General features: G+C 41.1%; 1 protein-coding gene across 1 annotated transcript in view; it reads left to right on the top strand.

The window, feature by feature from the left end:
* The window catches only part of C9H1orf87 (chromosome 9 C1orf87 homolog), a 74,857-nt gene that overhangs the window by 13,069 nt on the left and 36,252 nt on the right, over positions 1-25,536 (top strand). Inside the window, exons 2-6 of the mRNA XM_054721291.1 lie at positions 3,980-4,193; positions 11,317-11,445; positions 11,999-12,262; positions 14,818-14,939; positions 18,499-18,688. Coding sequence (XP_054577266.1) covers positions 3,980-4,193; positions 11,317-11,445; positions 11,999-12,262; positions 14,818-14,939; positions 18,499-18,688 — 919 coding nt within the window. The remainder of the gene's footprint in view (positions 1-3,979; positions 4,194-11,316; positions 11,446-11,998; positions 12,263-14,817; positions 14,940-18,498; positions 18,689-25,536) is intronic.

Here is a 25,536-nt window from a genome sequence, read left to right as displayed (position 1 = left end):
TTTAAACTGCTGTGTATGTGTGTGTGTGTTTTTTAAAAAAACAACATTTAACAGGTCATTTTTGGTTTTTATATCTACTGTGGTTGTTTAAAGACAGGCAGATATATTTCACATTTCTCAGGCTAGTCTGTCCTGAGACTGCCCACAAAAAGATTTTGAAGGTGATTAAAGTGAAGATAATTTATCCCTTAATTTCATCCGGAAGAACTAACTCTCTGCCCCTGTGCCCAGTTTGCCTGTAAATCCTGCACTACCTGCTTTTGTTGCCACCTTCTCTACTTTCTGCTCCTCATGTAATCCCAAACTTCCATGCAGTCTCTCCTGACTCTTCTATGGGCAGTAGGAATTTAGGTGCAACCAGGTAGACCGAGGTTTACATTCTGGCTTCACTACTGAAAAGCCATGTAGAATTGGACAAATCAAATAAACTTTCTGACACATAATGCCTTCATCCTAAAATGAGACAAATATCACCTATCTGTAGGGTTGATCTGAAGACTAAATAAACTAGTGTATATAAGTGGCTAGTGTGACTGTCATGGGGTTAAATGCTCCGTAACATTATTTTTGCAACCATTGCAAACTGTAGCTATTACTCATTAAGTTTTTTTGTGGTAAAATTGGGGTACAAGATTACATACATTTCAGTTGTACAACATTATAATTTGATATCTGTATACACACATAGTGTTCACCACTGTATGTCTAGTTACCATCCATCACCATATAATTGGTCCCCTCTGTCCCTTCCCCTTTCACCCTCCCCTTAAGTCCCTTCCCCTCCCATAACCACCAGTTCATTCTTTGTATCTATGAGTTTGTTTTTGTTTTGCATGTTTTTTTATATCCCACAAATAAGTGAAACTATATGGTATTTGTCTGATTTATTTCGGTTATTCCTCCTATGAATTTCAAATATCACTGATTCTTTGTAACATTCACTTGACATTCACCTATAAGTTAATGAGATATGTTTCATATTATTTGTATAAAATTTATGTCGATTTCTTTAAATACTTAGAAATATATCTATATGCATAGACATAGATGTGCACATCATAAGTATACTCACTGAATTCTCACAAACATGATACACCCATGCAACAACCATCCAGATCGAAAAACCGAATAGTACCAATATCCTAGAAATCCTCCTGGAATTCCCTTCTGGGCTCTACAACTCTCCAAAAGGTAACCTCTAGCTAGGAGCTATCTATCTAACTTATAGAAGCAAGTTATACCAGCTGTTAACTTGATTATTTGCGTTATTTTTGGACAACCAAATGAAATTAAGTTCCTTAAGGGCAGGGACCATATGCTATGCATCTTCTCTCATTGCAAGAACTATTTACTAAATATACATCTTTCTTCTATATTTCCATCTTGCTCTGTTGTTATTTGACTGCACCTGTCTGGCAAGGCCCCAGCCCTGAATGTGCCCCACTGTGTTCTTTGCATCTCCACAAGGACTACTGGGCAGTCCTGGAGGAGAGCATTCACCCTCTCAGGCTGATGCCACAAAGTCATGATCTCCAGCCTTCATGTTCACTCACTTTTGCCCTGCCAACTGATCAGCTATCTTCCACTCTTCATAGCAGCTATTTCAAGCCATCTACCCTTAATCAGACTTCCTACCCCAGCACTTCCCCCTTGAGAGCCAACAGGTACCCATACCATGCATATCAAAAGAAAATTCAAGCTGTCAGCAATTTGATCAACATCCTGGCACCAAATGTACAAATAAATTTGCCTACATCCTCACCTAGCTCCCTATTACCCAACCTTGAGATTTCATTTCCACCTCTGTTCTCTCAGTGACACCCCATTTCACTTTGTCAGGGATCATCTTATTTTATCAATGATATCCTCTATTTTTCTCTGGTTCAGTTGGCTCTTTTCTCAGCCCACTTCAGTCTAGTATCCACCCCCATTATTTCACTGAAGCTCTTTTGCCAAGATTCCTGGTGATGTCAATGGACACTTTTCAGTGCTTACCTTTCTCAGGAGTACCTAACACTGTTCACTATGCCCTCTCTCTGGAAACATCCTCTTCACTTTGCTGCCAAGAACTCACACTGCTGGTCCCTCTCCACCTTACTGAAAATTTATTCTAAATTGCCGTTTAGGGTTCCTCTTCCCTCTATAAATATAGGAGTTCCCAGAGTTCTTTCCTAGGCCTTCTTTCCTTTTCATGCTAAACCAAGAGGATTACTACCAAAAAAATACATCTAAATCATTGCCTATGGTTTGGTTTTACTAAATAAACAAATACTGGGGTGACTGTTTCGTACTCAGAGAGTATGACATGCTTTAAAATAAATCTTCCCTACTATATTAATAATAACATCTAGAATTTATAGAATCCCTTCTAGACGTAACTATTTTGAAATTTATTTTTTCCAATTATAAAATAATATTTTCTCATGTAGGAAATTAAGAATAGTTTTATGAGATGTAATGTTATATAATATTTGTATAATGTAGTAGAGTGTAATGGAATCTACTGAGTTTTACTACCCAGAGATACTTGCTGTTTACTTCAGCTTATATCCTTCTAGATATACTGTGTACTCACACATAAACACATATATTACAGACATACTTTGTACATTGTTGAGATAATTATATTTTCTACTTATTTGTATAACTGGACTTTTTTGTGACATTAAAATTATTCCTAACTATTTTAATAGCTCTATAAATTTTATCATATAGACATAGAATTAAATATCCAACATATCCACCTATTACTAAATATTTAGAGTTTTTAATTTTTCTGCTCTACATTTTTTTTCATAATACACAATCATAAAAATTTGATTTAATAAGCTAAAGAGTTTCAACTTCCTGACCCTTAATACATTTTGTCAGGTTACCCACTCAATTACTTAGATCTTTTGGTGTAGCCATTCACTTTTTTTTTTTTTAAGTTTTCTATATTTAAAATGGTGCCTTGCAATTGTTTTGACTTATAAGTCTTTAGTAATGAAACAAGGTTGAATACTTTTAAAATTTTGTTTACTATTTGCATTTTCATTAATCATTCCTATCGGGTTTTTATTTTCCTTTTCTTTTCTCTATTCAGGGGTGGGGAACATTTTTCTGCCAAGGGTCGTTTGGATATTTATAACATCATTTGCGGGCCATACAAAATTATCAACTTAAATATTAGCCTGTTATATTTGGTCAAACATTTTTTTTTTTAAATATATTTTATTGATTTTTTACAGAGAGGAAGACAGAGGGATAGAGAGTTAGAAACATCAATGATAGAGAAACATCAATCAGCTGCCTCTTGCACACCCCCTGCTGGGGATGTGCTCGCAACCAAGGTACATGCCCTTGACCGGAATCGAACCTGGGACCCTTGAGTCCGCAGGCCGACGCTCTATCCACTGAGCCAAACAGGTTTAGGCTATTTGGTCAAACATTTAATTAACTCCTGGCAGGGCCAGACCAAATGTTTTTGTGGGCCTTATACAGCCCTCGGGCCAGAAGTTCCCCATCCCTGCCTTTGTAACAGTAAATTTAAATGGAGGACTAATGAAAGGAAAAGAAGCTTCAAAGTGAGAGTTGAGGGAAGACACAGAGCAGACCTGGAGCTGGTGAACTGCTTTGACTTTCTTCTTTTTCTAGTTACAAACAGCAAAAATACCTTTCAGGCTTGTAAGCAAGATATGTGATGATCTGTAGGGTTCATTTTGACACTGTCATTACTTACAGTAAGAGCTTTGGAGCAGATGGACAGATGATCTTTATGAGTGTGAGGAAGAGGGGAGGGGAAATAAAGGCTAAGGAAATAATTACATGGCCTCTCTATGGTAAATGATCCCTAGACAAATAACCAACATTTACTTCCATGTTCCCCAAAGCTGGGTTACTACTGTTCATACCAACAAACACCTTCTGTTTTCTCATGCCAGCCTAGCACATGCAAATCCACCCTGTGAGTAACAAAGTGCAAAACCTTTCTTCACAGCAAGGAGGAGAACTTGAAGGCAGACACTCAAAGAGTGTTCCAGAAATCTGTGACTGATAACACAAGGCAGATGAGCAGAGACCCCCCAGCTCCTAGTAATCCCACTGATCATCAAATCAGTCATGGCCCAGAAGATGTGCAAGAGAACAAGCCCCCCAAGGACAACCAGAAACTCCTAACGGGAGCACTCGGTCGCAGACTTCTGGATGGCAAAGTGAGTGACAAATACCTGAACTGTTCTTGGTAATGGGCTAGGAAAATTCAGTTAGGATAGAGGCATATATTCATACAAATGGTAATTGATGTATTTTGCATAAGATAGACTTAGAATGAATTTTTTATATCTGAAAATGAATTTTAGATTATTGTATATATTGCATCTTTGTTGACCACAAATTGAGTTGGTCAACCTACTCTGTCTATGACTCACTCAGTGATGGACATTCTATATAATAAAAGGGTAATATGCAAATTGACCCTATTGGTGGAACCACCTGGAACAACTGGTAGCCATGACATGCACTCACCACCAGGGGGCAGACGCTCAATGCAGGAGCTGCCCCCTGGTGGTCAGTGCGCTTCCACAGGGGGAGCACCGCTTAGCCAGAAGCCAGCTCATGGCTGGCCAGCACAGCAGCAGTGGTGGGAGCCTCTCCCACCTCCGTGGCAGTGCTAAGGATGTCCGACTAACGGCTCCCTCCTCCAGGGGGAGCAGGCCTACACCGTTAGTCAGACATCCCCCAAGGGCTCTGGGCTTTCAGAGGGATGTCTGACTGCTAGCTTAGGCCCAATCCCCCAGAGAACAGGCCTAAGCTGGCAGGTGGACATCCCTCAAGGTGTCCCAGACTGTAAGAGGATGCAGGCTGGGCTAAGGGACACTCCCCCTACCCGCCCCCTACCCCCAAGTGCATGAATTTTCATGCACCAGGCCTTTAGTATAGTGATAATTATCACCATACATGTAAATCTGGGGTAGGTTAGAGGTAGGGTGGTCTGTCTTCTTTAACATTCCAGGGAAAGATCACTTACTTTCAAAATCCAGTGCAACCATATCTAGACATCAAAAAATTATCAGCCCAAAACTATCTGGATAGAAATCTATATCACTGCACTCTTGTTCAGAATCAACCAAATCATCCACAACAAACTAACATGATAATGAGGAATCTAAATGATTAGTATTTTGTAATTAAAAAACAAGAATAGCAGCTATTGCAAACTGGATCCAAATCAAGACAAAACTAACAATTCATTGATAACAAAGTGCCATTTCCAAAAATTGTTGAAACAGCAATTAAACAGATACATAGAGTAGGAGTTTTGAAGTACTGCCAAGCATTAAGTGATAGCCAGATATTTTAGTAGAATACTGAGAGTCTGCAGTACACTCTAATATAACTATTTTTAGTTTCTATTTTTAATAGCTCCTACTAAATCTCTCAGATACAAGCTAGTTTTTAGTTATATGAGAAAATAAAAGCCTATGGATTTGTGACTTTTGTTCATAAGAACTCTGGGGGGAAAAAATGCAATTTGGAGTAGTTAACAGCCCAACAATGGACCTTAGACCATACTCTGAAAGATCTACTTGAACAGTGGGGTCCAGAAATAAAAGTGACGTGCCCAAAATGTCAGTGGCACAGCCTGTGCTGGAACTCTGGCTTCCTATTCCCCAGGTTATGTGTTCTTTTGGCTTTCTAATAATGAGTCATTGAATTTAGGACTTGGTTGGAGCAGAACATAATGCATCTGCAGAGGTAAACTAATGTATTATGAACATCTAAAGACCTCTGAGGTTTCACCTAATTTTGACTCTGGCATTAATATATTTGTTTTTGTTGCTTCCCAAGGATGACTTTGGTAAGAATATTATAGTTATAAAACACTTTATTATTGCCTGGTCACTTTCAGGTAAATTTTATTATTTGCTCCTTGGAATTAATCTGTGAGGTTATTTCTATCACTATGGTATATAGATGATAAAACTGAGACACAGAAAAATTAAAGTGACTCCAAAATGTCCAGATAAGATGTTTACCCAGGTTTTCTTTTCTCTTTTTAATATTGATCTTCCTAATTATAAAATATTACATACTCATGTAGGAATTTTGGAAAATACAAGAAGACAAAACTCAACTGAAAAGAAAAAACAGCGGTATATAGCTTTCTCTTCTGTCCTCCATGCATAGATATAAAATAAGAATCATGATGTATATACTCTGTTATCCTGCTTGATTCACTTCATAGCAAGAATTCTGTTCCAGCTTCACAAAATTCACCTTAAGCATCCTCTTTAATGGCTCTATGAGTCATACTCAGAACGCTTAAATAACATTTACTCTGTGCCAGGAGCTATTCTAAGCTCTTTACATAGATTTAACTAACTAACTACTCTCAAGCACCCAATGAGGTAGGAACACTTATTACCTCTCAGGTGAAAGAACTGAGAAACAGAGAGTTCAAGAGCCTTGTCCAGATCATAAGACTGAGAAGTTGCAGAGCCCAGTTGAAGCCCAGGTTCTAGGTCTTTAATCATCAAACTGTATTCATTCCTTTATAGGAATATAACATGGCTCATTTAACTAATTCCTTATTTTTGGCATGTAAGTCATTTCTAGGTTTTTCTCTTATAAATTTTTTCTTAATATGCCCCCTGCCACACTGAGCTGCCCATTCCTAGAACAGGCTCTGCGTTAGCCATTATAATGGGCAGCATGTTCTCTGGGTAAGCTGTTCATGAGCCTCCATAATCTGACTCTTTGCTAGCACTGGAGCGACAGAGGGAGATGACATGTCTCTCCCCCACACGAAAAACTCAGTGAGGTTTCTCGTGGGAGGCTCAGTAGGGCTAACACTCAACCACCAAACACAGCAAGGCCTCGTGGGAGGTGTGGGCCTAATTGGTTCTGTCTGCCAAGTGTGTGGAGCTGGCCTGCCAGATGGCAGCCACAGTTGCCTGGTACAGAGACCCTCATTACCACCTTGATAAGTGGTAAATGGAATCATGCCTCAGTGAAAAAAACAAACCAATCAGAACTCATTCTAGATCCTCATCCCTCACACATCGATGAAAATAAGCTTTCTTGTGTGGTATCTGACAGACAATCTGGACTGAATTTGCTTCAAAAGAGAATTTACTGATAAAGATTTATGCTAACGTGGGTGAGGATGGGCAAGTGGGAAACTTTTCTAAATTACAGATGCAGCTTGATGGGTATCATATCATTAATAGGAGGTAAGAAAGCAGAAAATGTTAAGTAAATCCATTATTTCATGTGTGTGAGAACAGTTAGATATCTTAGAAATCAACCAGTACAAACCTTCATTTCACAAATGAAGAAGGAGAGGCCCAGAGAGCTTCATGTTTAGTTCAAAGTCTCACAAGTGAAGAGCCTGGCTCTTCTCACCACCAACCCTAGGATCTTTTTGTCTCCAAATTCTTCTCCTTATGTGTTTTTGAAAATATATATGTTGTTTACATTATTTCTCAGAAAAATCAGTTCTGCCTTCTCTCAGAAAATAAAAAAGAATGTGTGACTAGCAACAAACTCAGCAGCACGGTTTCAAAAATAAAATTAGAGTGTGCTTTTTGTATCTGGCAGCATGAAAATGAAAGTGTTAGTGCTTTCATTTTGATGATTATCACGGCTGATTGGTGGTGTTTCTTTTAACCCCCTTTTGCATGTTTTATATTGCTTATTCTGCTCAATAGCCCTGTGAGAAAACAACAACAAAAAAAAACAAAAACAAAAAAAAAACAATAGCTCTGTGAGGGAGGTAGAGGCACAGAATGTTATTTCCTTTAAGAAATGAATAGACAGATGTGAAGGACAGTTCCACTTGGCTATGCATTGGTGGCTCAGATTCAATATTTTCAAAGCAAAATCTCCAATCCCACTCTTCGTCTTGTGGTCTGTCTCACAAAATGGTCTCCCAGTTCTCCCAGTTGCACAAGCAAGAAACCTGGGCATGCTTTCCTCTTCTCTCTCCCTAACTCTGATATCCAACTAGTCACTGAGCCCTTTAAATTCTACCTCCTTCATGTCTCTCAAAAACTGCCCTCTTCCTTATGTTTCCTCTGACATCATCCTAGTCAGACCACCATTGTACCTCAGCAGGGAGACTTTAATTATCATCAAATTGGCTTTCCTTGTCTATGCTTCCCTCTCTGTATTGGTCAGCTATTATAATACTTCTGTGTAACAAATTACCCCAACACTCACTCAGTGGTTTATAGTAATTTATGCTTACTTCAGCAGATGTGAGCTAACACAGCATTAATTTATTTCACTTGGACATTCCCAGGCTTGGCTCCAGATGGAAAATTTGGTTCAGGTCTGCTATGTGTTTTTCTTATTGGTCTGAATCAGTGGGTTCTTCAAGGCAAGTTCTTGTCACGGTAATGGAAACATTTCAAGAGTACAAACTCAACCACAAGTACATTAAGCCTTTGCTTGTGTCATATCCACTAATCTCCCATTGGCCAAAGCAAGCCACATGGCAAAGCATAACACTAACGGGGCAGGGATATATATACCCTACCTCTTTTGGGAGGAACTTCAAAACCGCAAATCAAATGTAACCCCAAACATTTAAAACCACTGTTTAATTCTCAATGCCCCAGTATAAAATTCAAACTCCTTGACTGATCATTTTAACTCAACTTTGTCTACTCTCTACTTCCCTCCCATCCCCACCTTTCACTGAACTGAACTTCAGTTTCCCAAATAGAGTTCCGTTCTCTTTTATCTCCTACTAGAGGCCCGATGCACTGATTTGTACACCAGTGGGGTCCCTCAGTCTGGCCTGCGCCCTCTCACAATCCGGGACCCCTCAGGCAATGTCAGATAGCCAGTTTTGGCCCAATCCCCGCAGGCCCAATCCAGACAGGAAGGAGCCCAATCTTGTGTGTTGAGTGCCTGTCCCCTGGTGGTCAGTGCACGTCATAGCAACCAGTCGACCGGTAGTTCATTTGGTCATTCGGTTGTTTGGTCGCTTAGGCTTTTATATGTATAGATCTTTTCCCCATGCTATTCCTTTTGTGTGAAATTCTCTTCGCTCTATCTTTATTTAACCCTAATTACACTGGGGTCTCAATTTAGATATCAGCTCTGTCGAGAAACATCATTGTCTAATCATCAAGACTGAGGTATGTGCCTTTCCTAATGTACTTCTAAATCAACCTGTGCATAACCCTATAGCAGATGCCATCATACTATTAAAATAAGTTGTTTCTTTGTCTCTCTCCTTCAATGAGTCTATAAGTCCCCTGAGAATAAGATTTTATCTTGTTCATTGTTATTTCCAAAATTCTCTATGTAAGAAATGCTAGAGGCTTTCACATTAGAGCCTGGAAGAAGTAAATGTATGTATTTTTTCCACTGGTTCTTAATATTATGTTGGAGGTATTCACCAATATAATTAAACAATATAAAGAAACTAAAAGCATAATTAGAAAAGAATAGGAAAAACTGTTTTCAGATTATAAGATTATATACATAAACTCTCAAAACAACTAGTGAAGCAACTACTAAAACAGTAAGAGAATTTGCAAAACAGGTCCAGGTTAGGTGGCTCATGGACTGTTCTGATAGTGGCCCCCATGCCATGTTTTGCTTTCTGTGTCTCTCACACTTTGTAGCTCTGCGAGAAAAGGGACCAGGTCTGCTCTGTTCACTGTAGAGCCTATCAGAGTGCCTAGCCCAGACTAGAGGCTCCATGCATAAGATTCGTGCACTTGGGGGTCCCTCAGCCTAGCCTGCACCTTCTCACAGTCCAGGAGTCCTTGGGGGATGTCCAGCTGCTGGCTTAGGCCCGCTCCTCCTGGGGGGAGGAGAGGCGGTCCTAAGCCAGAAGCTGGACATCCTTAGCATTGCAGCGGAGGCAGAAAAGGCTCCCACTGCCATGCTACGCTCGCCAGGCATGAGCCCGGCTAAGGGCTTCTTGCTGAGGGACGCTCCCCCTGTGGGAGTGCACTGACCACCAGGGGGAAGCTCATGTGTTGACCATTTGCCCCCTGGTGGTCAGTGTGCATCATAGCGACCGGTTGTTACACTGTTTGGTCAATTTGCATATTAGCCTTTTATTATATAGGATGCTTTATGACTATAAAGCATCAAGCATCATAGGTTGCTATCTATACTAATAGGTCATTCATTCAACATGACAACCAACTGAGTACGGCTACTCAGTTTTCAGTAAATGCTTCTGATAATGTCTCCTTCCAATTGCCTGACATTAACAATAACCATGCACCCTGATTTGTACCTGGAAGTTTATTTTCATCAGATATGGCAAAGTGACAGATATAAAGACAACTGCCTTTGAAAGAAGAGTTTATTATGTTTTCCAGGAAAAGGGGCATACCACACCACTCAGGGCCACATAGGGAAGCAACAAAGCAACTAGGTCAGTCAGGAGGTAGGAGAAGTGAGGAGACAGCACAGGCCATGGCCTTTATTGGGGTTTCCTTGAGAAAGGCAAGGCAGGATTAACAGAGTAGAACTGGCTAACTTAAATAACCCAGGGGACTTTGGGTATAGGTCTCCAATTATCTGGTATCTAGACCTCGGTTGATTCCAGGCAGGGGAAATACCGGCTCTGTGTGTGAGGGTTAGATAAAGGAGATGGATGGGGATATGAACCAAGATCTGGTTGGTTTTCATATGAACAGTGTGGTAGCAGGAAGCTATTCACTATCTCTAGGAATTAATTAGGACTGGGAGGGACAGTCTCCTCTAGCCAGGCCCTCTAAGATATCAAACTCTCATAAAACACAGGGGGGGAAAAAGCATGATTAATACACATACTTCATGGCAAGAGGGAATGGGATGTTATCATTGGCCCTTGTTCCATCATTTATTCTATTGTAAACTTTAAAAACATCGCTCTTGGGATGTAATAGTCTGGGCTTTTAATCTCTTCTAGTCCATTCCTGACAAAGCTCACAATTCCTGAATCTTCTAAATACAAGAGCCTAAGGATACCCCTTCTCTAATAAGAACCCTAATTTGCCTATAAACACCTTATGTTCCACCTAATTTTACTTTGTGCAGACACCTTCTTTCTTACACAAATGAAATGTATCTAATTATTAATATATTTGTCAAACACTTGTTGATTACATAATGCTGAAATTGATGTTGAGGCAAACTTCCTTCTTTGGGGACTCAGTGACCCAAAGACTCCATGGACTAAGTCAATTGGAACTGGGAATATGTTGGAAGGAATTGGTTGGCTCAGTCATATTCTCTCTTCTTTCCTCTTTCTCTTCCCCGCTCCCCTTCTGAAACTTACTACCCTTTATCTGTCTTTGTTTCTTTAAAACTCCCAACCAGGCAAATGTTCACTGCAGCTCTGTGCCAACTGGAGACCAGTCCCTGTCCTATATCCATGGCCTCCCCAGGAGAAAACTTAGAGACTGGTCTTTGGAGCAGATGGAAAGGGGATGCTCTGACCAGCCAGAGGTGTGTATACTATGAGTTGGTGAGTTGTTTTCTGTTGTGGATGAAGGGGTATTATTTGTTGACTGTGTATTTTGATGTGGAACAGACAAGACAGTCTGAGGGTAGACACCCAACTCCACATATCTAATTGGCTTTTCAGGAAACTTTCCTGAAGAGTTCACAGGAAGACCTCAAATGTGCCAACTGAACTTCTCACCTTCCTCCCACTTTCCATCTCCCAAATCCAATGGGTTTCTAAGATGTCATTCTAAATTCTCACATAACCAAAAGATTACGTTGTAAAACAAAGATGATATACCTTAAGTAGTATGTACACTGAAGTTATTTGCTTCTTTTATTCTGAAGAAGAAGGTCCCGAGGCATTGTAAACTAATAAATACACCCAGGTTGGACACTTACTCTCAGGTATTACTAACTTGTCCTATACTAGGCTAGGCCTGAAAGCAGATGCTCTGATACCAGCCCTACTAGGCTTCTGCCTCCTTACAATGGTCCTTCAGCCATCTTATTTCAGAGCCCTGTTAATTTTTGGTGGTTGTTGTTGTTGTATCAGGATATTGACCAGAGGCTAAGTGGAACGACAAAAGAAGACACTTTTCTTCTCGCCCTAGTCAGAAAAGAACTCGAGTCCCACTCTTTGAGTTCTGGATTATTAGATAAACTTCAAAAAGAGCTGAAAATCCTGGATCCCATCGCTTCTGGATTTCTTCTTCAGTCTCAGCTGAGCCGCCTCTTCCTGAGGCATGAAGTCCCTCTGCAGTTAGCAACAGTCAAGATCCTCTGCCAGAGGTTTGCCAGGAGTGGCTCTCCTAAAATGGTATGGCCACCTCGAAATTTCCAGTGTGCATTTCTTTCCTTTATTTTACTTGAACCCACCAGAGTAATAGAATTAAAAATCTAGTTTCTTTCTTGAAAAATAACCTTTACTATTGACCCCTAAGATGCAAAGCTTATTTATATTCATATGTGTAAATCTCTAGTTAGAATACACCAGAATAGAAAATAGATTTAGGTCTCTCTCTCTCTCTCTCTCTCTTCTCTCTCTCTCTCTCTCTCTCTTATATATAATATATTTTTATTGACTTCAGAGAGGAAGGGAGAGGGAGAGAGATAAACATCAATGATGAGAGAGAATCATTGATTGGCTGCCTCCAGCATGCCTCACACTGGGGATAGAGCCCACAACCTGGGCATGTGCCCTGACCGGGAATTGAACCGTGTCCTTCTGGTTCATAGGTCGACACTCAACCACTGAGCCTCACCAACCAGGCAAGTTAGGTCTCTTAGTCCTGCTTAATTTCTCTTTAATGAGCTTTCCCTTCCCAACTTTCATTGTCTACTCCTAACACTAGTGGGATAGTTAGAGAGTCAAGATAATTAATGCACTTAAATCCATTTACAAGCTGAGCAGTTGGTAAGAATGGAGAACTTGACTAAAAAGTGTGACAGTTCCTAGAGCATTATAGAGTGTGGGGGGTGGGGGGGTAGTTTTTGAAATATAACTCACCACCATCAATTTGCTGATTAGGAAACTGAGCCCCAGAGGGGTTAAGGAACTTGCACAGGGCACCTAGAGAATTAATGGCAGACCCAGGGCAGAGATAAATGTTCCCCAATACAAGGGCAGGGTTCTTTCTCTGCTTGTACTTTCCAAGCTCACACTTGAAAGTGAATACAAAACAAGGTCCAAGTGTAACCAAATTCAGGAAGCTAAGGAAAGTGCCCTAAAAGAGGAAGAAGTAATAGCAATGGGAAAATCATTAGTGAACATGTGATGATAGAAAACCAGGCCAAAACCAACCTGGTTTCATGCTTAGCAGTTAGTAGGTACACAAATTAATGTAAGTTCTCACTCCTGCCCATCTTTAAACTGCAAAAATAAAATTAGTTGTATATGTATGAGAAATATTTAGCAGTACAATTGCAACTTATTAGTACAACCTCCTTGAATCTTTAATTCAATCCAATTTTCTGGTCTGAAATCTAGTTTATATCCGGGACCCTGTCTAGCTTCCTTCTCCCATGCTGCCCCCTCCACTGCTCTGGAGTTGTCTGTCTACCATAATCCTTAGGATGCCATCCAGCCCAGCAATGAAAATGGACAACATTCCTTCAGTCCTTTTCTATGTAAAAAAATAATAATAAATAAAATAAAAATCTATATATATAAAAGCCTAAGCAACTGTCTGACCATTCGCCCAGTAGCTATGACATACAATGACCACCAGGCGTCAGATGCCCCAACCAATAGAGGAGGGAGCCCAATTCATTGTGGAATTGGCCATGGGTTAGGTTGCTGCTGGGGCATTATTGGCCCCGAATCTGGTCACCTGTACCCCAGACCCAGAGAAGAGGGAGGAGGGAGCCAGTGGGTGTCCAGGTCCTGGGGCTTGGCCTGCAGGAGCGATCTTGCAATGTGGGACCCCTCGGGGGATGTCAGAGAGCTAGTTTCAGCCCAATCCCCATAGGCCAGGCCGAGGGACCCCACCAGTGCACAAATCCATGCACCAGGCCTCTAGTAATAAAATAAAACTTTGAAATTTTTTCATTTACCTTAGTAACTAAGACCTTATCCCCAAATAACCTGAATATATCTACTGAATATATCTAAATATAAGCATATATTGTATATAATCCTATCAAATAAAGACAGAATATGCAAATTGACCATAACTCCATGACAAAGATGGCGGCACCCACAGCCAATAAGTAGGGAATATGCATATTGACGTGACAAGGTGAGAGGCGGAAGGCAGCTCCGGCCAGAGTGAAGGTGATGCTGGCAGCCAGGGGAAGGAAGGCCTATTCTTGCACAAATCTTCGTGCATCAGGCCTCTAGTACATATATAAAAGAGAGAAAGGCTAAAGGTTATGTTATAGCATAGTAACAAATAGTCCCAAATCTCAGTTGCTTAAAACAGCAAAAGCTTATTTTTCATTTACATTACATTTCTGTAATGAGTTTGCCACAGGCTCTTCTTGGCACTGTCATTATCTTAGCTCCAAAACCCAGGCTGATGAAGCAGACACTCTGGAATGTTTGGGACATATGGCAGAGGGGAAAAGAGTTCTGAAGGCCTCATGTCAACAGTTTAATCCTCAACCCAGAAATAGCACATGTCCCTTCTGCTTATAACTCATTGGCCAGAAGTGGTCACATGGTCCTACCCAGGAAGTGCAATTTTACCATTTGTCCAGGAGGGAGACTAATAGTAATATTTGGTTTAAAAAAACACTAATAATTATTATATTTTTAAAGCTGCTTTAAAAATTCTTCATGGTATAATATTTCAAACACATTTCATTTCAGCAGGCCTCTTTTCCTTACATGTAAATTAAATGAGGATGTTGTGCTTCGTATTTAATTTTCAGGTGGATTATGAGAAGCTACTCTGTTTTCTGAAAGTGGCAGCCTCAGATGATCCACAGCAAAGCAGAAGAGCTGTGGACAGCAACCTGAGGGAAGCTCAGGGTGGTACCCATCACAGCGAAAGGTACTTCCTCCCTTTCTGTGGGCACATTTTCCAAGACTTTCAGAGCTGGCCAGCCTCTTGGAGGCAATTCCCTATTAGGTGAGCAGTACAGAAACATAGCTGTTCACCAACACTCAGCTTACATTACAGTTTTCTCTCGCTGTGCTGTAAACAGGTGGGCATAGGAAATTATTTGCAACAATTGTGTATGTTTCTTAGCAGTGTGTGTCTTTTTTATGAGGTTTCAGTGTAAAGATGAAAAAACCCATTCTGAAATAAAATAACGATTATGGCTCTGGCCAGGTGGCTTAATTGGTTGGTGCATCGTCCCGTAAACCAAAAGGCTGCGGGTTCGATTCCCAGTCAGAGCACATACCTAGGTTGCAGGATCGATTCCTGTCGAGACAGGTACCAGAGGCAAATGATCGATGTTTCTCCTCCTTTTCTCTCTAAAAATTAATAAAACATAACTTGGGTGAGGCTTAAAATAAATAAATAAATAAATAAATAAATAATAAATAAATAAATAAAATGAAAGAAAGGATTGCGTCCTGGTGCAGTACTCATCTAGAGTATGTTCCGGAAATAAGTTCAGTCAGTGAACTCCTGGCTGCAGGTACTAGCACAGAAAAGTTTGAGGTACAGAATCAATAATCCCTTCCAATAATCTCAAGGGAAAGAAATGATTGAAAGTAAACATAGGAAATGAGGAATATCCTTAGAGATGAGACACAGTAAAGCATGACAGTCTTTGCGTTCTCTAAGAAAACTGGGGGCCGTGGCTAGGAGGATAGCCCCATTGCCGGAAGCCTGGGCTCAATCCCGTCTCTGCCACTAGGTGGAGCCTTGGGCTAGTCACTTACCCTCTGTGTGCCCCCACTCTCCAACTGTAAAATGGGAAGAATGTATAACAGTGACAGAGTTCATTCATGCAAAGTTCTTAAAGTCAGTCCTGGTACACGGGAAGTGCTATAGAAGTGTTTGTTACTACTTTTTAACTGTCCTTCCAGTAGATACTCTTTCCAGTTACAAATAATGTGACACAGTGATTAAGAGCCATGGGAAAGGAATTTACCTCTTTAAGAAAATGGTATGGTTTTCTGTAAAAATGTCCCTGGGCCAAGGGTTAGACTTAATTCCCTTCTACATGTGCTCTGTTGACTCTGATACTTCATCAAACAGTCATTGAAAACCAGCTGCGTGCCAGGCACACTTTGCTGGGCACAATGAATTCAGAGGTGGGCAAGGCCCAGTCACTCCTTCAAGGGCTCACAGTCCAAACAAATATCACTCTGGGAGTAACTGTCCTACCGAGACCCATAAAGCCCTATATTTTTTTAATAGTCAGCAACCACGCTTCATACAATACAGATCGTGAGAGGTAATATGCTGTGCACAGGAAAACGTGGCCACGCATTGACAGATACGGTGGGTCTTAGAAGTCTTAGACAGGAAGCCTCTCCTTAGCTCTAGACTAGGTTATGTCTCTTTGCTGCGTGGTGGCATAGACGTCTCCCTTCACAACAGACATTGTCCTGGTAATTACTTATTTGACATTTGAGGTTAGGAATAGTGTCTGTCCTGGCCCACTCAGTGTCTAGCACAGGTCTAGCATAGTTCCCAGCACATAGGAGATGCTCAGTAAATGCTTGTTGGATGTAATTGGCACCTCCCATTATCCAAAGAGCTTGCATCACTTCATGTGCAGGGACATCTGGATTTCTACCCTATAAAAATGGTGCCTGAAGAGATCATTTTGAACTCATCACAGAAGGCGCTGTTTACATGAACCAGGTAGTGTATATGTAGAGGCGCAGGACAAATGGCCTGTAATGAACCAGGCTCCATGTTCATTAATGTGCTGCTCAGGAAAATACCCTCGTGTGTTCTGCAGGTAGAGCTTTAAATGAGGCAGCTCTGTGATGTTTTAAAAGCCGCCAGCATCACTAATGGGACCAGATGAAATCCACTCCTGTAGCAGGTTTCCTAAGAAACCCCACCAGCTGCAGTAAATGGGTTCCATACAACACCTGCCAGTTTAGGACCTGGTGTACAGAGATGGGGGCCAGAGCCCCATGAATTCCCACCCCCAGAAACTGGCATTGAAAGAAAAGAAGAAAGAAAGAAAAACTTCTTATTCAAATCTGGGACAGATACTTCTGATTGACAAGGCCATGTGCCCTAAGCAGCAAAAAGAGGCTGGGAACGCAAATAGCTGGCATGATCCTTGGCCGGATTGAGAGGCAGACTCCCGGGCTGGGGAACTCCCTGAACAAGGAAAGTGGGTGACCAACATAAAGACAAAGACAAATAGACACTTTTCCTAGTTTTCTGTACCAAACTTTTGGAAAATATTAGCTATTGTTAAGTAATTCAGAAAGGCATAGTTTGGTGTCAAAGCTCAAGTAGAGCAAAAGGAAGATACCATATGACCTTTTGGAAAGTTAAATACATCTAAAAATAATCCATTGCAGGTACTGTACCACATCTCCCAGAAATAGTAAGGAACAAAACAGACTCTACCCACATCTTACGGAGCAAGAGGATTTCCCTAGTAGATTGCTTCATAAAATGTGGGTCGAATCTATTAACCAATGCCAGCCCAATAAATTTAATTTTTAAAAAAGTTTATCCAGCAGGGGGTGCTGGAGCATCCTGAGGGCCTACTGTGTGCATCAATTCCCATTCAGTAACATTATCTTGGTAGCCTGAAACCAGCCATGGTGGGAGTATTCACACCACAAAAATCAGTAATGCTCCAAATTAGGGCTTTCTCTTGAAGAGCTGGTTGTTAGATTTACCAGCACACCAAGGTAAATAAACGAATTTACATGAGTAGGAGTTGGGGGGTGTCATAGAATGTCCCTCTAGAAAAGTGGCACTGAAGCTGAGACAACGGAAAATAGGAAACGTTTCACTGCTGAGAAAATAGTTTGGCCAGGTCTGGAAGGATACATACTTTTGAAAGTGAAATACTAGTACGTAAACACCTCAAACTAGTTTCATAAAATAAATGACTCTGACACTTTATCACTCTGGTAATTTTCACCTGTTATGGAAAGTATCAAAAGCCAGTTTGCTAAACTGCCTGAATAATTACATACATTTGCATTCCATCTGGTAAATACGTAATTACTCCCAAACTTTTCTGGGTTTTCCAGCTACAAAGAGCAGAGTCAAGGATAATGCAGGAAGTTCGCCCAGGTCAGGATTTCCTCCTCTACAGGCTCCCTGGTCACAGGGATCTGCCAGGGTCTGCCTTGCTTTGCTTGTGACATGTACCATTAGGAAATTTGATTATCTGGGCTCAAAAAAAAGTAAGAAGTGGGTAAAGTAAACTACCATGGACACCTCTAATTTTTTTTTTTCTCTCAACCTGGCAAGATTACAAATTTGGTCCATATTCTAGTCGAATGGGTGGGTTCCTCCTCCCTAGAATGGAACAGATTTGAGTTAATCTGTGAAGTCGCCACATGCAGTCCCATGACCAGGTTCCCAGGACTTAGAAGGTGTGTAACGCAGGTGAGAGACACAGTATGCAATACACAGCGACTTCCTTGAGGGGTTCACCTTTTCACAGACTTTCCCCTGCCCCTCCAAGCAGCGCTGCCCCTCAACACGCCGACTCGCCGTCAGAAGTGGCCAGCAGCCTGCTGGAGATCCTAAAGCTGGCACTCAGCGCAGCCAACGGCAAGCTCAACCTAGAGAGCCTCCGTCGGAGTTTTCGAAAAGAAGACCACACGTTGTCTGGCTTCCTGTCCCCACCCAAGGTAACGAAATTAGATTTCAGATCTGTTCAACCCTAAAAGTCTACCCTGGAGCTTTGGGTCTGTAGTAAGAAGGCCCAGTTATGATCTGTGTTCTGCCTGTGGATTATATCGCACAGTGTTTTGTTTTCTGTGCCAGAGAGGAGAGAAACAAAACAGAAAAGGAATTGTGAAATGTGCAGCCTTGATCCAGGAATTACTTATATTTAGCTATATTTTGTGTCAACAATATGGAATTATATAGCAATACCCAAATAATATTTCACAGTGAAAAACAAGTGTTTGCCAAGGCCAAATGTCCATCCCTCACACCCTCCCCAGCTTCCGGGAGGTCAGCATGTGGTATCCATTCCTTAGGAACAGCACATTGTAGGGACTGGGTGCGACTTATTGCTGATAGAGCTGAGTGTGCTGTTTTTGGGAGCGTTAGTTAACAGTGCAGATGTGTTTTATGGAAGAAGATCCAGAATCATAAACCCCAGTCATGAGGCTACCTAGGATACAGGCACAATAATAATTACCACGAAGGCTACAATTCCTTTAACACCAACGCGTCACCACCAAGCTTGCCGGTGTTCTCACCAAGTGCCAAGTCCCGCGCTAAATGCTTTACTTACATCATCTCACCTAACACTGAAAATACAAAATCTAAGTAGTTGTTAGAACCCGTTTAATACATTTTAAAAACTGAGCCTCAGGAGTCACCCAAGGCCCTCAGTTAGCAAGTGGCAGAGGCGGCAATCAAAGTATAGAGACAAACTGAAAATTAAGAGCTAGAATCCGCACGCCATTAGGCAGAAGCTATCTGGAAGGTTCCATTGAGCTCAGGACACAAAAGTTAGAATTCCAGAGGAGTAGAGAATAGAAGGAATTGAAAATTACAGCAGGGGGCAGGGTGTGAGTCCCATTGGAAAAATTTAAAAATACCTTTCATCTAGGTAAATAGGGGTTAGAATTGAGAGCAGAGAATTTTAAAGAACAAGTGATACTTGCTAAGGAAGCAAGGACACAATATGCTGAAAGTGGGATCTTATTCTGGCACAGAAGTAGCTTGCTCTGTGCTTTCATTTATACAGTCAACGAAGCATGCAAAGGCAAAGTTCGTGTGTGTGTGTGTGTGTGTGTGTGTGTGTGTGTTACACTTTCATGCCTGTTTTACTAGAAAGATAGAGAGGATACTATGGGAGATTCCACACATCCTACACACACTTTTTTAATGCTCAGGAGTAGATCAGTAGGAATAGATTAAGAAGCACCAATTCTTTGTTATTAGAAACTACATAACAGCATCAGTGACGCCCAAATGTTCTCAGATGATACTCTTAGAGTGGAACATAAATGACTTGAAAATCAAAGTAAATTTGCTTAACCTCTTTGATTCTCAGGTTTTTCATCTGGAAACACTGGGTTCCAGATGTCTGCCTCCTGTCTGTTGTTAAACAAGATAAGTATGTGAAGGCACTTAGCACACTGCATGATACCTGAGCACGGGCAGGCAGAGCGGGCCTTGAACTTCTCCCCCCACAGCTGGCCCTGCAAGCTTAAATTCATGGTTCATATCCAAGGAAATGGGACACATTTTCCTGAAAGCTGGTCTGCCTCTCGTGAGCCATCTGGCATCTCTTAAGACATCTGGAACTCACTCAAAGTATAGTACAGTTCCGGGAGGCATGTAAGACACAATTCTGTTTCCCCAGGACGTGAGACAAATTGAAGCCCAAGGGATATTGGATACGGAAGGCAGCAGTTCCAGCTGAGCATCTTTATTTCAGGACACAGGACTTCAGAGTGGCCTGGGAAGAGCCATCTGATTAGAAGGGGTTTTCTTTTTGACCAGTACTAAATCTCCTTGATGTCAGAGAGTCACAGTGCAGAGAATCACAGACCTCCTTGAGTTTCTCGTAAAATCTCTGCACCCTGGGCTAGACAGAGGTGGGGTGCTGAGGCCCCTCCTCGCAGCCAACATTTCAGAGGGTTCACAAATGATCGCTAGCCTCTCCGATAAATAAATGCAGTCTTGAAGGGTAATATGAGTCTTGTCACTCAAATCAATGAAATTTTGATCATTGTCAGAGAACAGTATGAAAACATATCAACTACCTATCATCTTCATCCTACGCACTCACTCATCCTGTTCCTCTAGCACGTCTTTAATACAATGATGGCTTCTGGAAGGACTGCTGAGGCATCATGGATCCACGTACATTTATTAACCACCTTGATCATTACCCAAGTAGGTTCAGCGGGTCTTTATAAACTAAGATGCTCCCAAGCACATAGGCTCAGTTTAACCCTTTTTATACATAACTTTTATTCATTCTTCATCTCATGAACTCATTCTCTTCCCACTCTACATCCCAAACTACTCCCAGACCTCCCTCCCAGGAGGAGTTAGCTAGAACACAGGTGGCTGTCCTTCTAATTACTCTGCTTCATTTTCATGCAACTTCCTCATTACCATCAACAGGGAGTCCCATTACTGAGGGAACCCTGGCTTTGTGAATATGAAGTTTGTTCTGGTGACTGAAAGGTTTGCGACGCAGGAAACAAGACACAGAGTCCAGGCCATGGAAAAGGGGGGGAGGTTTTAATCTTGTGCTCCCGGGCGAAACTCACCGGTCCGAGAGTGGGCCAGGGAAGTTCTCGCCAAAAAAGGGGCTTAGGTACTTCCTTTATACAGCCGTTTGGTGAGGGGAGGGTGGAGGGCATGAGAGGTGTGGAATTCCTGCCTCAGGCAGGGGTCTGGGAAGGCTAGCAAGGGTCTGGGAAGGCGCCAGTTATCTTTGTCACCATCTACCTTGCGGGTGCTTGCATGGCTGTGGTCTTTCCCCCCTGCCTCGACCTAACAGTGACAAGACACTATGACACCAGTTTAGCTAGTGACAGTCTTCTGCAGTTTGTCAGCTCCTCTTTGGCAGTTTCTTGTTTCTGTATCAGTACACTTTGCCCTAAAATTATAATATTATTTCTACTAACTTCAAATACTTCCTTCTTCCAGTTCAGCGGCCATCTTTCTGATCAAAATGGCATGTTTATTCTATACTTGCATTCAACATGTTATTCACTCAATGTGTTCTGGGAACTGTGATAAGGCTGAGGGCAACAGACTATTACAATTTCGGGAGCTCAGTGGAAAGGTGACATTTTTAAACATGTCACAGTCCTGTATAACAAATGCAGCAATGGCCATAACACTGAGCACAGAGAAGAAACTCCAACCTAGCCTAATCCAGAAACTCTCCACAGAAGATGCAAATACTAAATCTTGGGGGATAGCTTAATTTGGCAAAGAACTGGAGGAGGAAACAGAGGGAGGATTCAGAAAGGTGTTCTAGGTAAAAGGAGCAATGAGAAATGGCCCTGAAATGAGAGAGAGAGCATGGTTAATTCTATGTAGAAGCAGCACATAGTGAATGTATGGCAGCTGGGGATGGTGGGAGATGCTGCTCAAATGATGCCAGAATGGGAAGTAGGCGCTAATTTATGACGTTCCTAAGGAGTGTAAATTTTATCCTGAAGGCTCAGAGGAATCATCAAAGGATATTAAACAAGTGAATGATATGATAAAATTTGGAATTTGAAAAGAGCATTCTAATAGAATATGGAGAATTAGAGGCAGATAGATCTTTAAAAGGCTGGTCCAGTAATTCAAGCAAGAAATTATGAGGGTTTAAACCAAGGAAGTTAACAGGAGGGATGGAGCTATTAAGGAAGTACAAAGTAGTTCTTGATGACTATTTGAATGGGGGCCTGAATTAGGAAGAATCAAAAATGGCTCCCGAGGTTCTGGCTTTGGTAACTTGATGGCTGGTGGTGCCATTCTCTGAGACAGGAAATAGAAAAGTTGATGGGTATAGGAAGGGATAATGAGTTCAGTTTTGAACATGTTGACCTAGGTTTAGAGATTAAAACTAAAAAATGATTTAAGACTCTTCAATACGGAGCTGAAGCCATGTGAGCAGTTAGGGTTACTAGGGACACAACGAAAAGTGAGGTGGGAAGGGTGAGGAAGATACTCATTGTTGAGGAATAGGTAGACAAGAAGAAGATAACAAAGGAGATGAAAAATAATCAAAAGACACATGGGAGTGGTCAAGAAGCCAAGCGATAAGCCATATCGCATGCTGTCATCGATAATTAGGAATGAGAAGTATTCATTAAATTTGAAACTATGGAGGTGACTAGTGGCTTGGTAAACACAGTTTAAGCATCCATTGTGATGGGGTAAAATGCAAATGAAGCAAATAGGAAGAGAGGAAGTTGAGGGCATCTGTGCACCACTCTTTCAATGAGGATTTTGGGGAAATGAACATTTATTTCACGTGTCAGTTTCTAAATAAGAGATACTTTATTTCCATTTGATTTTTAAAAATCCCTGATTAAACAGAAGAAACTTCACATAATCACTTTCTTATTGAACAAGGGTCATCCTTTTAATATCTATGCTTTAAAGAATTTTAATAATAATTCTGAATAACACTAAACTGCCAGGATGTCCTGATAGATATTTCTGTTACTCCTCTACAGCTGTCAGCAGTCAGTTCTTAGCAGCTATCAATCAATCTGCTTCTAGGAACCCTGAGTACTATTTCCAATCTGCCGCTCATTTTAGCCTGGAGCATAATTCAATATTGCCAGCAGTAAATAAACTGTTTTTAGAATAACCTTTTAATATTGATGTTTCAAAATATGTCCTGGCCAGTGTAGCTCAGTTGGTTGGAGCATCATCTCATATACCAGAAGGTGGTGAGTTTGATTCCTGGTCAGGAAACATGCCAGGTTATAGGTTCCAATGCGGGTTGGAGGCTGGGGTATGGGAGGCAATGAATTGATGTTTCTCCCTCATACCAATGCTTCCCTCCCTTTCTTCCTCCTTCCAAAAAGTAAAATAAAAATACAATAATATGCTGTAATCATAACTATGAATCAATTCTTATTTATGGAGTAAAATGGAATAATGTGACTAATTTCTACCTCTCAAAATTTATTCTTTACTAACTTCTGCCCATGCACACTCCACTGTTCAGTGTCTTTAACTCATTCATTCACTTCCTCATTCATCCATGTATTCATTTACTCAATAATTATTGCTCTTTTATTTTTTAACTGTGTGCTAGGCAGTGGTGATAAGAAAATGAATGAAACACAATTCCAGTCCTCAGTAGACCACTGTTTTGTAGAGAAGCTCTAATGAACAGATAATTACAGCTCAGCATGGAAAGGGGTATAAAACTAGAGAGTGAATAATGTCAAAATACATTCAGTCTCTAAAAAGCACCATGCTCTATCTCACCCATTATTTACAATGCTTTTCTTCTGCCTGGATTCTCCCCAACCCCTTATTCTCCTAGCCAACTCTTAGCTGTTTTTGCATGTTTCAAATCTATCTTGTATGTGTGTGTATGTGTGTGTGTGTGTTGTTTTTGTTTTTGTTTGTTTGTTTTTGCTGTTAAGCGTCCCTGACACAACTCCTCTCTCTACATCTAGTAAGTAACGCTTGCAAGTTTCAAATCTAGATTTGTTGCTAGTTTCCTTCCATATAGACAAATGAAAATTATCTTCTTGTTTCTGTTTAAGTCTGGTTTTTATTATCATTCAGGTATGGTCAGACCAACAGATCAGGAGATGATTGCCATTGAAAAACTAGTGTGGTACTCATAGTTCCCAAGAGGAAGGGGCATGGCACCCCCCCCCCAGGTCACATGGGGGAGCACCAGAGGCTATTAGGGGATATGTGGGCAAGTCCTTCATTGTGGAATGAGCAAGACAGGGTAACTAGATTTAGGGTTGACTAGATTGAATAATTTGGACCCTGTGCCATAGGTTCTGTTCTGATTTATGCGGTACTTGGCCCTGGGGTGACAAGGGCAGGGAAACAGTGGCTCAAGCTGAGAGCCCAATGAAGGAGGTGGTTGGTTTGCATATAAGGGGAACACTTTCCTGCCAGTCCATTACTTTATCTAGGAATTGGCTAGCCCTGAGAGGAGCAGTCTCTCCAGAGTCAGCAAAGCCCAATGATGTTAAAAAAAACAGATCAGAATAGAAAGGCATGCTTGATGCACTTATTATACTGAAATTGTTCTCAAAATAATAATAGTAGCTACTATTTAACACTAAATTCAACATTTCTTTTCTTTATTCTTTGTCCCTTCCTTCCTTCTTTCCATTCTCTCTCCCTTCCTCTGTCCCTCTTTCTTGTTCTTTCTCTTGCTACTTCTTTCCTTTCCTCTTCTCTCTTTCCCTTTTTCTTCTTCTTCCCTCCCTTCCTTCTTTTCTTTATTCAACAGATACTAATTCAATGTCTGCCAAAAGCCAGGCACTATTCTAACTGCTTATTTTCTCGTGTAATCTTCACAGAATCCTGGGAAGTAGAAAACATTAGTGTTACTTAGTAGATGCAGTAACTGAGCATAGCAAGGTTAAGCCTGCCTGCTCGCCCCCAACTGCCCTCCCCTCCTGGCCTGATTGCCCCTAACCTTCCTAAGGTCACACAGATAACAGGCAGCAGATTGGGTGTTCAGAATAAGTCCTGTTTTATTCCAAAATCTATATGCTTAAACATTATGCTAACCATACAACATATGCTATCGCACCCCTAAAAGTTTGACATGTTTGAATCTAAGTATCACCCACCCACCAAGTTGAGAACTGAATTGGTTTGTCAACTAGACTCAGAATACTAAGTACATAGGAAACTGCAGTGACACTTCATTCATTCATCCAACAAGTAATTTATTGAACATCTGGTTTCTAGACTAAGTTCCATGATTTATGTGACATTGAAAAAGTCACTTAATCTCTCTAAATCTTGGTTTCCTCATATATAAAGTACAGGCTATATTAACCATGCG

Source organism: Eptesicus fuscus, chromosome 9 (assembly GCF_027574615.1).
Source record: "Eptesicus fuscus isolate TK198812 chromosome 9, DD_ASM_mEF_20220401, whole genome shotgun sequence".
NCBI lineage: Eukaryota > Metazoa > Chordata > Mammalia > Chiroptera > Vespertilionidae > Eptesicus > Eptesicus fuscus.
The sequence above is the reverse complement of the archived record's forward strand: the minus strand, read 5'-3'. Positions and strand labels throughout refer to the sequence as shown.